The sequence below is a fragment of the Mya arenaria genome, chromosome 4 (assembly GCF_026914265.1).
Source record: "Mya arenaria isolate MELC-2E11 chromosome 4, ASM2691426v1".
NCBI lineage: Eukaryota > Metazoa > Mollusca > Bivalvia > Myida > Myidae > Mya > Mya arenaria.
The window spans coordinates 76249109-76261804 of NC_069125.1; the positions used below are offsets into that span (position 1 = coordinate 76249109).

Genomic DNA, 12696 nt, shown 5'->3' on the forward strand with positions numbered 1-12696 from the left:
ATTGGAAAATGATATAAACTCATTAAGTTCACTAGTGTTATACAGAGAACTAAAATGTACTATTCATATGTCATCGTATATAGATAAATTGTATAGATATATACTTAGGAATACCATTGCTAGATTCAGATTGTCCTCTCATATGTTAAATTTTGAAAGAGGCAGATATGTTAATATTGAAAGAAATCAACGTAAATGTGTTCTATGTGCTCATAATGATATCGAAGATGAATATCACTTTGTTTTGATTTGTCCGAAATATAATGACATTAGGAAAAAATACATAACTAAATTTTACTATGCAAGACCAAGCATGTTTAAATTCATTCAATTATTAAACTCGGAAAATGCTGCATGTCTACGAAAACTAGCTTTGTATTGCAAACATGCTTTTAAGCTACGATCGATATACTGCTTTGAATAATAATGCTTAACTTTTAACATGTTGAAATCATTGATAGTTTATATATGTATATATGTATAATGCACTCTCGCATTTATCAGCTATTGTCATGCCATGTGTTATGTTATTGTAACAACGATGAACTGTATATGTTCAAGTTAACGATAAATGTTCTGTTCTGTTCTGTATACTTTTGTTTGTATCTTATGCATAATACAATTGTCAGTGCACAAAAGCAATTATTGAATGCATCAGATAGCGCGCATTACTTTATTTAAGTTTTGACAATTGTCATTTTATTGCCATTTAAGGCTTAATGGGAGCCTCCTTTTTTCAAATGAGGCTTGAGGGGAAGTCACTGCGTTGGGGTTTGTCGAAATTGTTTTTAATGTTTTGTAACCTTATTCGATAACGATAAATAAATTCGGCCTTAAGCCATCATCAAGGCGCATGTTTTTAGTTTTGAGCGTCTACATACACTGATAAAAACATGGGTGATTGGGAAAACATTTTTAAGTTTGTCAGTCAATTGACAATAAATACAATAGAGGATTTAGGTTTTCAGAAACCGACCCCCGTCCAGGATGCCTGTGTTCCACTTCTGATGAGTTATAAAGACGTTGCAGCAGAAGCTGTTACAGGAAGTGGGAAAACTCTTGCTTTTCTCGTCCCTGTTTTTGAGCTACTTAGCAAAAGTGATATGGTTTGGAAACGAAATGAAGTTGGGGCATTGATCATAAGTCCAACCAGAGAACTTGCACAGCAAATTTACTCCGTGGCAGAGATTTTTTTGAAACATTTCCCCAATCTGTCTGCCTCTATCTTTACTGGAGGAAAATCTACCAAAAATGCCAATGTTAAGGGAGAAATATTTGGTAAGTTACATGATCATTGAGATCTATGTTCATACTGCACAGGTCTGCTGCATTGTTGGAAAGTTATGTCCGGTATAGCTTGTTAGAGACCTCTTTTCTAAGAAACGGAGGTTTTTCTTGAATAATTTGAAAAATACTGTGTAACATTCTGCTGTAGGCAGTAGGCAGAAGTGCAATCATAGTATGTTGATGTTCTTCATTATATGCAAATTGGCATATCCAAGTTTCCTTGTGGATGGAGAATATATGTATATAAAAGACAAGTGGACCCCTTCAAGGTTGAGCATGCTTTTCTCTGAAGGGATCTGTTGGCCTTGTTGGTCTCGCACATTACAAATGGTGGCAGTGGTGTTATGCAATCAAATGCCAGATCGGAGTTACCTTACCCACAAGTTACCTAGGCCAAGACTCGGAACGAGTCATCTCGGAGGGAAAAGTAATGTTACATTCCTCTGTAGGCAGAAGTGTGTTCGTAGTAAGTTGATGTACTTGATTATATGCAAATTGGCATATCCAAGTCTCTGTGTGGATGGAGAATATATGTGTATAAAAGACCAGTCAACCCCTTCAGGGTTGAGCTTGCTTTTCTCTGAAGGATTTGTTGGTCTTGCACGTTACAACTGATTGTTTTCAAATGAATTTTACACAATAGGAATTTGATTTAGTGTTTAGTCTGAAATTATTATATAAAAGTAATTTTGTAACCAAATATTGAAAAGAATAACGATTTCTGATGAAAATTTGGTCAATAATACAATCCTCAAAATAAGGACTGGCGTTAGAGAACGTGCCTATTCCAAATAATTGTAAATGTGCAGATTTCTTGCTACGCTTTTTTTATTATTATGGCAAATCAAATTCTTCACGTAAAAATTGCTTTGTTGCCATTTTGGGCCAGTTATTCCAATTGGGAATCTGGTAAAAGTGTATAACATTTGGCATCTTGTTACTATTATTTGTCTTTTTAGTAAATAAACAATTTACGGAAAAGGAGATATAGGACAAGTACACTTCAACTGCACCAAAGAGAACACAATTTTTATGAATATTATATCTAGAAATGCAATTAATGTGAATGTTTGTAAGAGAATATGAATTAGGAGTTTGTTTTTTTCTTCTTACTTAGAATTTGGGCTTTTAAAGACAATTGGTTTAAAAAATAGATGCATTGCAATATGTGGCTCTAATCGACAAAAGAAGGCTTACCATATGTTGTTTGATTTGATGAATTAATGTTGTGTTCATATAAGCTCTGGTTGTTCTTTAAAGATGTAAAGTTAATTTTGGGAGGGATCCCTGGTTTTAGGGAGGGATACCAAATTTCAAAAAAAATAGTGTCAAGCACTGATGTCCTTTGTCAATCCTAGAATTAACACAATATATATATATAATCATTCTTTTTTCTCACTCAAAAGTAATGAATTGAGAAGATTAACTCATTGAATGTCTTGAATATTTTCAGGTAATATTGTGATTGGCACTCCAGGGAGGCTTGAGGCACTTTTTGAACAAAAATTTGAAGGTGTTGAGCTGGCACGATGTGTCAAGTCCCTCGAGATCCTTGTCCTTGATGAGGCTGACCGCTTGCTTGACATGGGCTTTGAGGCAAGCATCAACACCATTCTCAGCTATATTCCCAAACAAAGAAGAACGGGACTCTTCTCTGCCACACAAACTGGTATTAAGGCTTTCTTGTTTTCACTTTGTGCTGTATGAAGGAAGTATTGTGAGCAATTATATGAAGTTTGCTGGTGCTTCTAGTGTGCCCTCAAGTGTGAAAACCACATGAACAAACAAATAAAAACAAATAAATGTAAACCATCAATCAATGTGTACATTTATATTTTAAAATAATTATTCATTTAAGAGTCGCCTGAAGAGGCGACATAACGGTTTAACGTTTGGTTTCGGTTGGTTGGTGTGTCTACATTGTTAGCAAAATCTTGTGCAGATAAGAACTAAGTATTTATAACACAATCACGATGAAACTTGGTGAAAGCGTTTGTAGGTTCAGGTGCGATTGTGTGATAAATCTCTTCAAAAACTAGATCTAATACAAACTTTTACATTGGAACTTTTATTACATTTGGTTTTACTTTGATGGGCGCTCCGAACAGACAACACTTAATTCTAGTTAAGTTAGATATATATGGACTATAAAAATTAACTACTATAAAAATTGTGGTAAAAGGGTGATTGGATTTTCAGATGAGGTAGAGAAACTTATCAGAGCTGGTTTGCGAAATCCAGTAAGAGTTACTATCAAGGAGAAGTCCAGCAGACAGGCTGTTTCAGATGAGATGCTGGATATTCAAAGAACACCTGCTTCACTGAAGAACTATTTTATGATCGTGAAGGCAGAGCACAAACTTGACCAGCTTGTCTACTTCATAAAATCTCATAAAAAACAGAAGATATTGGTTTTCTTGAGCACATGTGCAGGAGTGGATTACTTTTCCAAAATACTGCCTCCTCTTGTGAAAGTATCACAGGTTATGTTTTGTGTTGGCCGCTATGCATTGCAGAGACTGAAGGATTACTTTGTCATGCTTTGTCGTTTTTATCATCATCTCTCTTCCCATCAATAACTTTTAAATTATTTGGTGCAGATTCAAACTTGGTATTCACATTTTGTCATGGCTAGTAGATGGCCTCTTTTGATTTTGCAGTCAAACCTCAATATCATGGTGACCTTTTCTAGAATAATAGTTAGAGCTGCTAACAGGCGACACATCTGACTCACATAATTCTTGTAACTATGCAATATGAAAAGTTACAAGCCATTTCTTTATCAGGGAATATCCTGTTTTTGTGCACTTGTGTTTCATATTCGACAATTTAAAAAAATGGGGGCATATTATAGTTTTACGTATGGGGGGCAGCATCCAGAATGTTGTCCCCTCAATGACTTATTAAAGAAACCTTTGTCCAATCATCGCCAAACTTGGTCAGACTGTGAATTGGCATAAAATCTCGGACAAGTTCAATAACAATACGTATCGCTTAAGTTATCTGGAAGTAATTGCCCTTTAATATAAGAAATTATTATTGTATATTTTGCTTTTATTATTTTGTATTTTTAATTCATTTGTTAATTGCTTGAATGGATGACATCACTATAATAATGTAATTAATCATTGGAGAGCATGAAATTTGTATGTAAAACAAAATATTTTGATAGATTTAGGAATGTTCATAGGTTGAATAATTTATTATTTGTTACAGATCTACTGCATCCATGGAAAGATGAAGAACAGGAAAAAAGTGATAGAGAGGTTTAGGATGCAGGGTGGGGGCGTTCTGGTGTGTACAGATGTGATGGCCCGTGGTATAGACATTCCCAACATCAACTGGGTCATACAGTATGATCCACCCACATCAGCTACAGCCTTTGTTCATAGGTAAGCTTTCTTTTGTTTACTAGACATTCAACAGAGAAGCATGCATGTGCATAGGAAAAAATACATGGGACAATGCAAATTAAATATAGCAAAATGCATATATGTAACTAAATAGAGTTGTGTCTCTTGGTTAACAAAGTTAAGTAGTATAGCATGAGTTTATGAACATAAAGAGCAAGAGAATATGAATACAATCATTCACACTTTAACGGTAATAACCGTTATACTATATGTGAAATTCCATAGTGAATATGCATGCCTTTGGAGTGAACTAGGGTCTGTGTTCACTATCATCTTAAATCAGAGTTTTAGACTCAGACTCAAAATACCGAATTTTAAAATGTTATATAACATCTTTAACATATTAAAACAACTTGACAAATTAACAGTGTGTTATTGTTGAAAATGATTTTAAATATGATGAGACATTTTCTCAAATATTGCAAACAGTGAGTTTATATTAAAATCGAAATCTGTGTATTGTTAAAGCATTTATTATCAAATGAAACATTCTGCTTTGGTAAAAAAATGTTTAATAAGTATTCAGTGATGTCGGCCTACAAACTGTTAAACCATTGTCATATGGAAAAAAAAAGGGTAAAATATATTTATATGTGACTTAGTATGAATGTTGCAGCAAAACTAAACACATAAGATTCTTAACTGGAGTGATTTTCAGTTACGTGGCTGCTACTTTTTCTTAACTCATACAAGAAAAAAATTGGCTATAATTTCTGATTGCCCATATTTAAAACCCATTGAAATGTTAACAGTTTGCTGCATTGAAGGTGTGGTCGTACAGCCCGTAACGGCCTCACTGGGAGTGCCATAGTCTTCCTCCAGCCCCAGGAGCAGGAGTTTGTGGATTTCATCCGGGTGAACCAGCGGGTGCCTCTTCACCCCATGGAGCCTCTGCCCACCTCGAACACCTGCATACAGGAAGGTGGGTGTGCCAAACTTCCCAAACTGCTTCGGAACAAACTAACACAAACACATTTAAATGTTTCTCTCAATGATTGAAAGTTTTCCCAATCTTATTCCATATTGGGAGGCTAATACTATTGAGTAATTATGTGGAATGTTTTCCACTGGTAACTATGCAATATTTTTTAGTAGGAAGACTGGGCCATCAGCTACACTCATGTCTGTAGCTTTGAAGGGTTTAGGTCACACAAGGGTCTTCAGTCAAAATTCCTTTTTGGGTCTGGTCAAATAACAGACAAGCAGTTAAGTTTTCAGCTCGACTATTCGAAGAAAAAGGAGAGCTTTACTACTCGCCCTGGCATCCGCGTCACACCTTGGTTAAGGTTTTGCATGTAAGCACCTTTAAGTCATCATCTCAGTAAATACATCATTTATTGCATTGAAGCTTTGGATATGTATTCCAAACTAGCTAACCTACTAAATTAATGAAGTTAGTAAACCTTTTTTGAATATAATGCAAATAATGGGCCTTTATTATTTGACTTAGAAATTCTGGTTAAGGTTTTGCATGTAAGCACACATTGATAACTCAGCAACTACTTGATGTATTGCATTAAGACTTTATACAATGGTACTCAACCATTGAACTTACTTAATTAACCAAGTTAGATAACTCTAGTTTGCCTTAAATGCAAATAATTGCAGTTATTATTCGACTTAGAACTCTGGTTAAGGTTTTACATGTAAACACACATAGGTTAATATCTCAGCAACTACTTGATGTATTGCATTGAGACTTTATACAATGGTACTCAACCATCCAACCTACTGAATAAACCAAGTAAGATAACTTTAGTTAGCATTTAATGCATAATAATTGCCCTTTATTTTTCGACTTAGACATTCTGATTAAGGTTTTGCATGTAACTATGTTTAAAGCTGCACTCTCACAAATTGACCATTTTAACAACTTTTTTATTTCTTGTCTTTGAAAGGGCAAGTTTTGTGTCAATATCTGGAAACAAATGATATAAGATTGCTGACTAAAAATCAGATCAAAGATTTTCATATTTCCATTCGAAAATTAATGTTTTATGGCTTAAACCGTTAATAACGGTGTAAGAAAAAGGCATAAAACATCAATTTTTGAACCTAAATATACAAAAATCTGCGATCTTATTTTAGGTCAGCAATCTTAAATATCTGGTTTCCATGGACTTAGTAAAAATTGGCTCGTTCCAAGACAAAAAAATAAAAAAAGTTCTCAAAATGTTCAATCTGTGAGAGTGCAGCTTTAAGTCAATACCTCAGCAAATACATCATGTATTGCATTGAAACTTTAGATATGTATTCCAAACTATCTAATCTAGTATATGAATGAAGTAATATAACACTTGCAAATAATGGGCCTTTTTATATGACATAGAAATTCTGGTTGAGGTTTTGCTTGTAACCACTTTTAAGTCAATACCTCAGCGAATACATCAAGTATTGCATTGAAACTTAAGATATGTATTCCCAACTATCAAACCTACTAAACGAATGAAGTAAGATAACACTTGCAAACTATGGGCCTTTATTATTTGACTTAAAAATTCTGGTTAAGGTTTTGCATGTAAGCACACATAGGTTAATATCTCAGCATCTACTTGATGTATTGCATTAAGACTTTATGCAATGCTACTCAGCCATCCAATCTACTTAAATAACCAAGTAAGATAACTCTAATTTGCATTAAATTCATAAAATGACCCTTTTTTATTTGACAGAAATTCTGGTTAAGGTTTTGCTTGTGACCACTTTTAAGTCTATACCTCAGCAAATGCATCATGTATTGCATTGAAACTTTATACACAGGCTCCCAGCCATTCAACTTTCTGAATTAATCAAGTTAGATAACTCTATCGTGCATATAAAATAAATTTTGCCCCTGTATTATTCGACCTAGAAATTCTGGTCAAGGTTTTGCATGTAAGCACATGTAGGTTAATATCTCGTCAACTACTTGATTTTTTTAATTGAGACTTAATACAGTGATCCATGCATGTGTCACCAAAACTTTTAAATCCTTACACTGAAAAGCGGCAGAATAGTCGAGCGCGCTGTCTCTGTTACAGCTCTTGTTCTTGTTTGTTATAACAGCCCACAATCAGCTTAGATAATCTGATAACATGCAACTACTCAAAAGTATCACTTATGTCTTGTGACCAAGAATTGACCATTTCATCAGCTTAATGCAACAACTCAATAATCTGCTTCTATCTATATATGTACTTATTGAGTTCTTGCTCTAAGGTGAAGATAAGGCATTCAACTCAATATATTTAATAACAATATACTTTGTATTGGTAAGTTATACAGTATAGGATGCATTTCAAGTGAAAGTTGGTGCCTAAGGTATTTGCCGATTGTTCAGTTGTAGAAACACTCCAATTTGTATTGTTGCTTAACTTATTTTTTTCTTAATCAATACTATATTGTTCACCAGACAATGCTGTATAATGGTGCCAAAACATGGTTACCGAGTGTATGAATAGAAACAAGTGGATATATTTTACTGCCTGTTTGCTATTATTTTCAAATGATATTGTTGTATGGTTTTATATGACTTGAACATGCGCTGAAGTCGCAGAAAAAACATGCCCATATGTTAATATATGGACAATAGATTTGACTGTTGAGCATAAGAAATAAGTGTTAATATTACATGCAGTTTGTTCTGTCTACAATATGATGCATTCATATGTATTTTTATGATGCTTTGTTTCAGTTCAGACCATGGCCATCAATGACAGAGCGGTGTTTGAAAAGGGAATGCGAGCCTTTGTCAGTTTTGTCCAGTCCTACGCAAAGCATGAAAACTACATGATTTTTCAAATGAAGAACTTGGACTTTGGGAGTTTGGCTACTGGATTTGGGCTCATTAAGTTCCCAAAAATGCCGGAAACTAAAGGAAAAGATATTTCAAACTTCTGTGAGGTGGCAATTAGTGTTAAGGACATACAGTATATGTAAGTTACTACTTTTTTAACCTCACAGAAATGGTTGATAGTAGGAGACCCCTGTCTGTCTGCCCGGCCACATTTTCATGTTTTTTTTTATTAACGTGACCATCTTAAAAAGAATTGAAGATATAAACTTTAAACTTTATTTGCATTTGCTCAAAGAAGAAGACGCTCTTTTCAATTTTATGCCCCAACTGAAATGTAGTTGTCCAATTGATTGTCCTTAATAAAATAATTTAAACTCATCAGAAAAGTGTGGAATGGAATGCATGTTGAAACATTATGTATAGCAATATGACTGTGTGTGTTATACACGAATCATAAAGTTTTGTGTCCACTTGTTACTAAATTGTCTCTGTTGCTCTAAAAAAAGGCATCATTTATTGTTTGTAAAAGTGAATGGATATTGAAATATTAATTATTGTAAAAATGATAATATTATGTTAGGGATAAAAATTAATAAAATGTTTTATTGCATTATCAATCTTATTCACATTTCAAACTTCATTTCCAATATGTTTCTGTATGTTAGATGAAATCAAGGTAGGGAATGACAATTGCATATTAGGTTTTTGGTTATAAGAACTTTGTATGTAATTCAATACAAATTAGAATAAAATGAACTTCTCTTCCTGTAAGCAACATGTTTACTGCATGGCCAACATTAGATGAGTTACCTCATTTAATTTTAAACATGACCTCAAAATGCCCCCCCCTCGTGTCAAATATGCTACCGTCCGGGGCCTTTATCACATTCTCAATTTTCAATTATTTTATATTATATTTAAATTTGATTAGTTTAGAGGAAAAGTACAACTTGTTATAAAATATATCTAGTTATAAAATATGCAGATCTGGATCGCAATTTAAAATTGAGTTAAAAGTTCTCTGTCTTTTGTAGAGATAAATCGTTAGAAAAGAAGAGACAAGAACAGCTGAAGTCTGAAAGCAGCCGACGTAACAATGTTGACATGAAACGGAAAAGGCACCAAAAGACAGAGTCGTGGTCAGGGAAAAAAGATCAGAAAGATAGGAAGCGAAAGAGGAGAGAGGTTAAGGAGAAAAAGAGACTTCAGCCCGTTGTGGAGCGGGACAATGGCGAGGATCTGTTGTCTTTAGATGAAGATATTAGGATGATCAAGAAATTAAAAAAGAAAAAGGTATTACTTTTATGCAAATTTCTTTCTAGATATATTGTATACTTTGTACATATTTCGATTACAAACGCTGTTTGGTTTTGTTGTAAAATTTTACAAATATTTTCTGAAAAAATCTGTACTATTGTTTTTTGAATGATACCTTTGATTCTTTATTGCAGATTTCAAAAGAACAGTTTGATGCAGAATTCAGCCTAGACTGTGATGAGTTATCTTCATAACGAACATTTGAGCTGCTGCAGAAATGAAATAAATTATTTCTCTTGTTGCCGCTTATAAGCTAGTTTAATTGTCAATGTTTGTTTTATTGCCCCACTGAAAGAGGATTGGCAGATAGATTTACTCTTGTCCTTTCGTCCATGAAGTTTTGTATGTTGGGTATTGTGTGTGGTTTCACACAGTAAAGGCAGAGTTATGGGCCTTGATTTAAACACTAGTCCTTATGAATGCAATGAAGTGTCACACATATGTCCAAATGTGTATGAGTCAGTCATACAACCTTTACTGATATGTTAAGCATCATGTGAAAATTGAGCACCTTGGGTTTTGTGTGATGCTGTACCTAGCAGAAATGTGTTACGTCCCTTGGCTCAATTAAAAATGATAGCCTATAAAGCGTATCTCCAAAGATATATTATACCTAGGTATGAAACTTGCCAAGAACTTTGAACCATGGGTTTTGTTTGTGGCTGTGACAAGCTCATGCAGCCCTTGCCATAATAGAAGTAAGCCGCCTGTTTGTATACCCCCGTTTTTGACATACATATGCATAGTCCTACTTGCGGCGTACGGGACGTCAAGTATGTTGTCTGCTCAATAACTTAAGAAGCCTAGTCCAATCGTCACCAAATTTGGTCAGAATGTGCATGGGCATAATATCTTGGACAAGTTCGATCCCTAGTCATATCGCTATAATCAATGAAGAGTAATTGCCCTTTCATTATAGATATCTGAAATTGGTTTGTCTGCTCAGTATCTTAAAAAGCCTTTGTCCAATCATCACCATATTTTGACAGAATGTATTTTGGTTTTCCCTCAAAGTAAAGAAATGACCTTAAATTGGTCTTGTCTGATCAATAACCATAGAATCCTTTGTCCAATCATCACCAAATTTGGTGAAAATGTATGTGGGCATAATATCTCGGACAACTTTGTTAACCATAGCCATATCACTCTAGTCATTCAAAAGTTATCTCCTGTTGATCATATAAGTTACCCTAATTGTTTTTGTATGATCGATAACGCAAGAAGCCTTTGTCCAACCATCACACCATATATATAATTTGGTTCGATAACAAGCCATGTTGACTCAGTTATGACCCTAGAATTGGCAACACTATTTACAGTTTAAGCTGTCTACATTTGGCTTTACATGCAACTTTTAATCACCAAGCGTGGGGTACTAGAAGGACGGGCGTATTCTGTGAAAGTTCGCGCTTTTGATGTGTTCCACTTCGGCAAATCAGTGCAGAGTTGTGGAAGTCCGGTTGCTTGGCTTTGTTAAAAATGCATATAAAGCATGGGCTATTGTCTCTTATCATATCATGATAAGTTTATGAACCAGAGACATGTGCATCTGGGGAATTGTTTGTGGCTGTGCTGAGTAGTGTTATGACCCGTAACATAATAAAAAATAGGCGTACAGACCACGGCAAATGAACGTTTCACTCATCTAAAATATGTGAATTTAGAGTCATAAACATTCACAAAGATGTAAGTCTGCCTGTGATATAAGTCTGCATGTGAAGTTGTGCTCCTGTGGTATTGCCTTTTTATGCCAAACTACAAACTGTGTAGTGCAACCGGTAGATTTGAAGCATATGCATAGATTAGGGGCGGAATAATGGCTCCTGCTTTTGTGGAAAAGGCGGCATCCTTTCTAGTGTAAAGTTCAAGTCTTATGAATGGCTTTGTGTCGTCGTAGGCGTACAAAATATTAAACAATAGTTTAGGAACCGTTAAAACGCTTCACACGAACACGTTGCCATATGTGCACGTTATCATATGTACACGCTATCACATGTACACGTTATCATATGGTAACTTTAATATATGTACACTTTATCATGTGTACACGCTGTCACATATACACGTTATCACACATACGCGTGATAATATGTACGCATATAATATGTACACGTTAATATATGTACACGTTATCATGTGTACACGTTATCGTATGAACACGTTCTCATATATTCTCGTTATCATATGTACACATTATCACATGTACACGTTATAATATGTACACTTGATCATGTGTACACGCTATCACATATACACGTTATCATATCTACACGTTATCACACATACGCGTGACAATATGTACGCATATAATATGTACACGGTAATATATGTACACGTTATCGTATGAGCACGTTATCATATGTACACGTTAATATATGTACACGTTATCATGTGTATACGTGATCATATGAACATGTTATCATATGTGCAGGTTATCATGTGTACACGTTATCATATGTACACGTTATCATATGGACACGCTATCATATGTACACGTTATCACACGCACGCGTGATAATATGAACGCGTTATCATTTGTACACGTTATCATTTATACACGATATCATATGTATACGTTATCACACGTAGGCGTGATCATAGGTTCGCGTTCCCATATGTATACGTTATCACATGTACACGTTATCATATGTACACGTGATCATATGTAAACGTAATCATATGTACACGCTATCACATGTACACATTATCACATGTACACACTATCACATGTTCACGTTATCATAAGTTCGCGTTATCACATGTTCACTTTATCACATGTACACATAATCATATATACGCGTTATCATATGTTTTTTGTCATAAATAATTAGATAGAATTTCAAAAGGTATGGGCCAAAACGACACTGACCGAGTGACACAATCGTAGAAACAAAACCTTAAAGA

The 12696-nt window shown here is 34.6% G+C and overlaps 1 protein-coding gene across 1 annotated transcript; it reads left to right on the top strand.

Annotated features, from left to right (window-relative positions):
* The first annotated feature begins 861 nt into the window (after positions 1 to 861).
* LOC128230156 (ATP-dependent RNA helicase DDX55-like) lies at positions 862 to 10061 on the top strand. The gene is made up of 8 exons (XM_052942200.1): positions 862 to 1278; positions 2741 to 2956; positions 3487 to 3770; positions 4504 to 4679; positions 5468 to 5622; positions 8374 to 8614; positions 9510 to 9768; positions 9927 to 10061. The coding sequence occupies exons 1-8, from the start codon at positions 894 to 896 to the stop codon at positions 9984 to 9986; spliced, it is 1776 nt and encodes a 591-aa protein (XP_052798160.1). The 5' UTR covers positions 862 to 893; the 3' UTR covers positions 9987 to 10061.
* The last annotated feature ends 2635 nt before the right edge of the window (positions 10062 to 12696 follow it).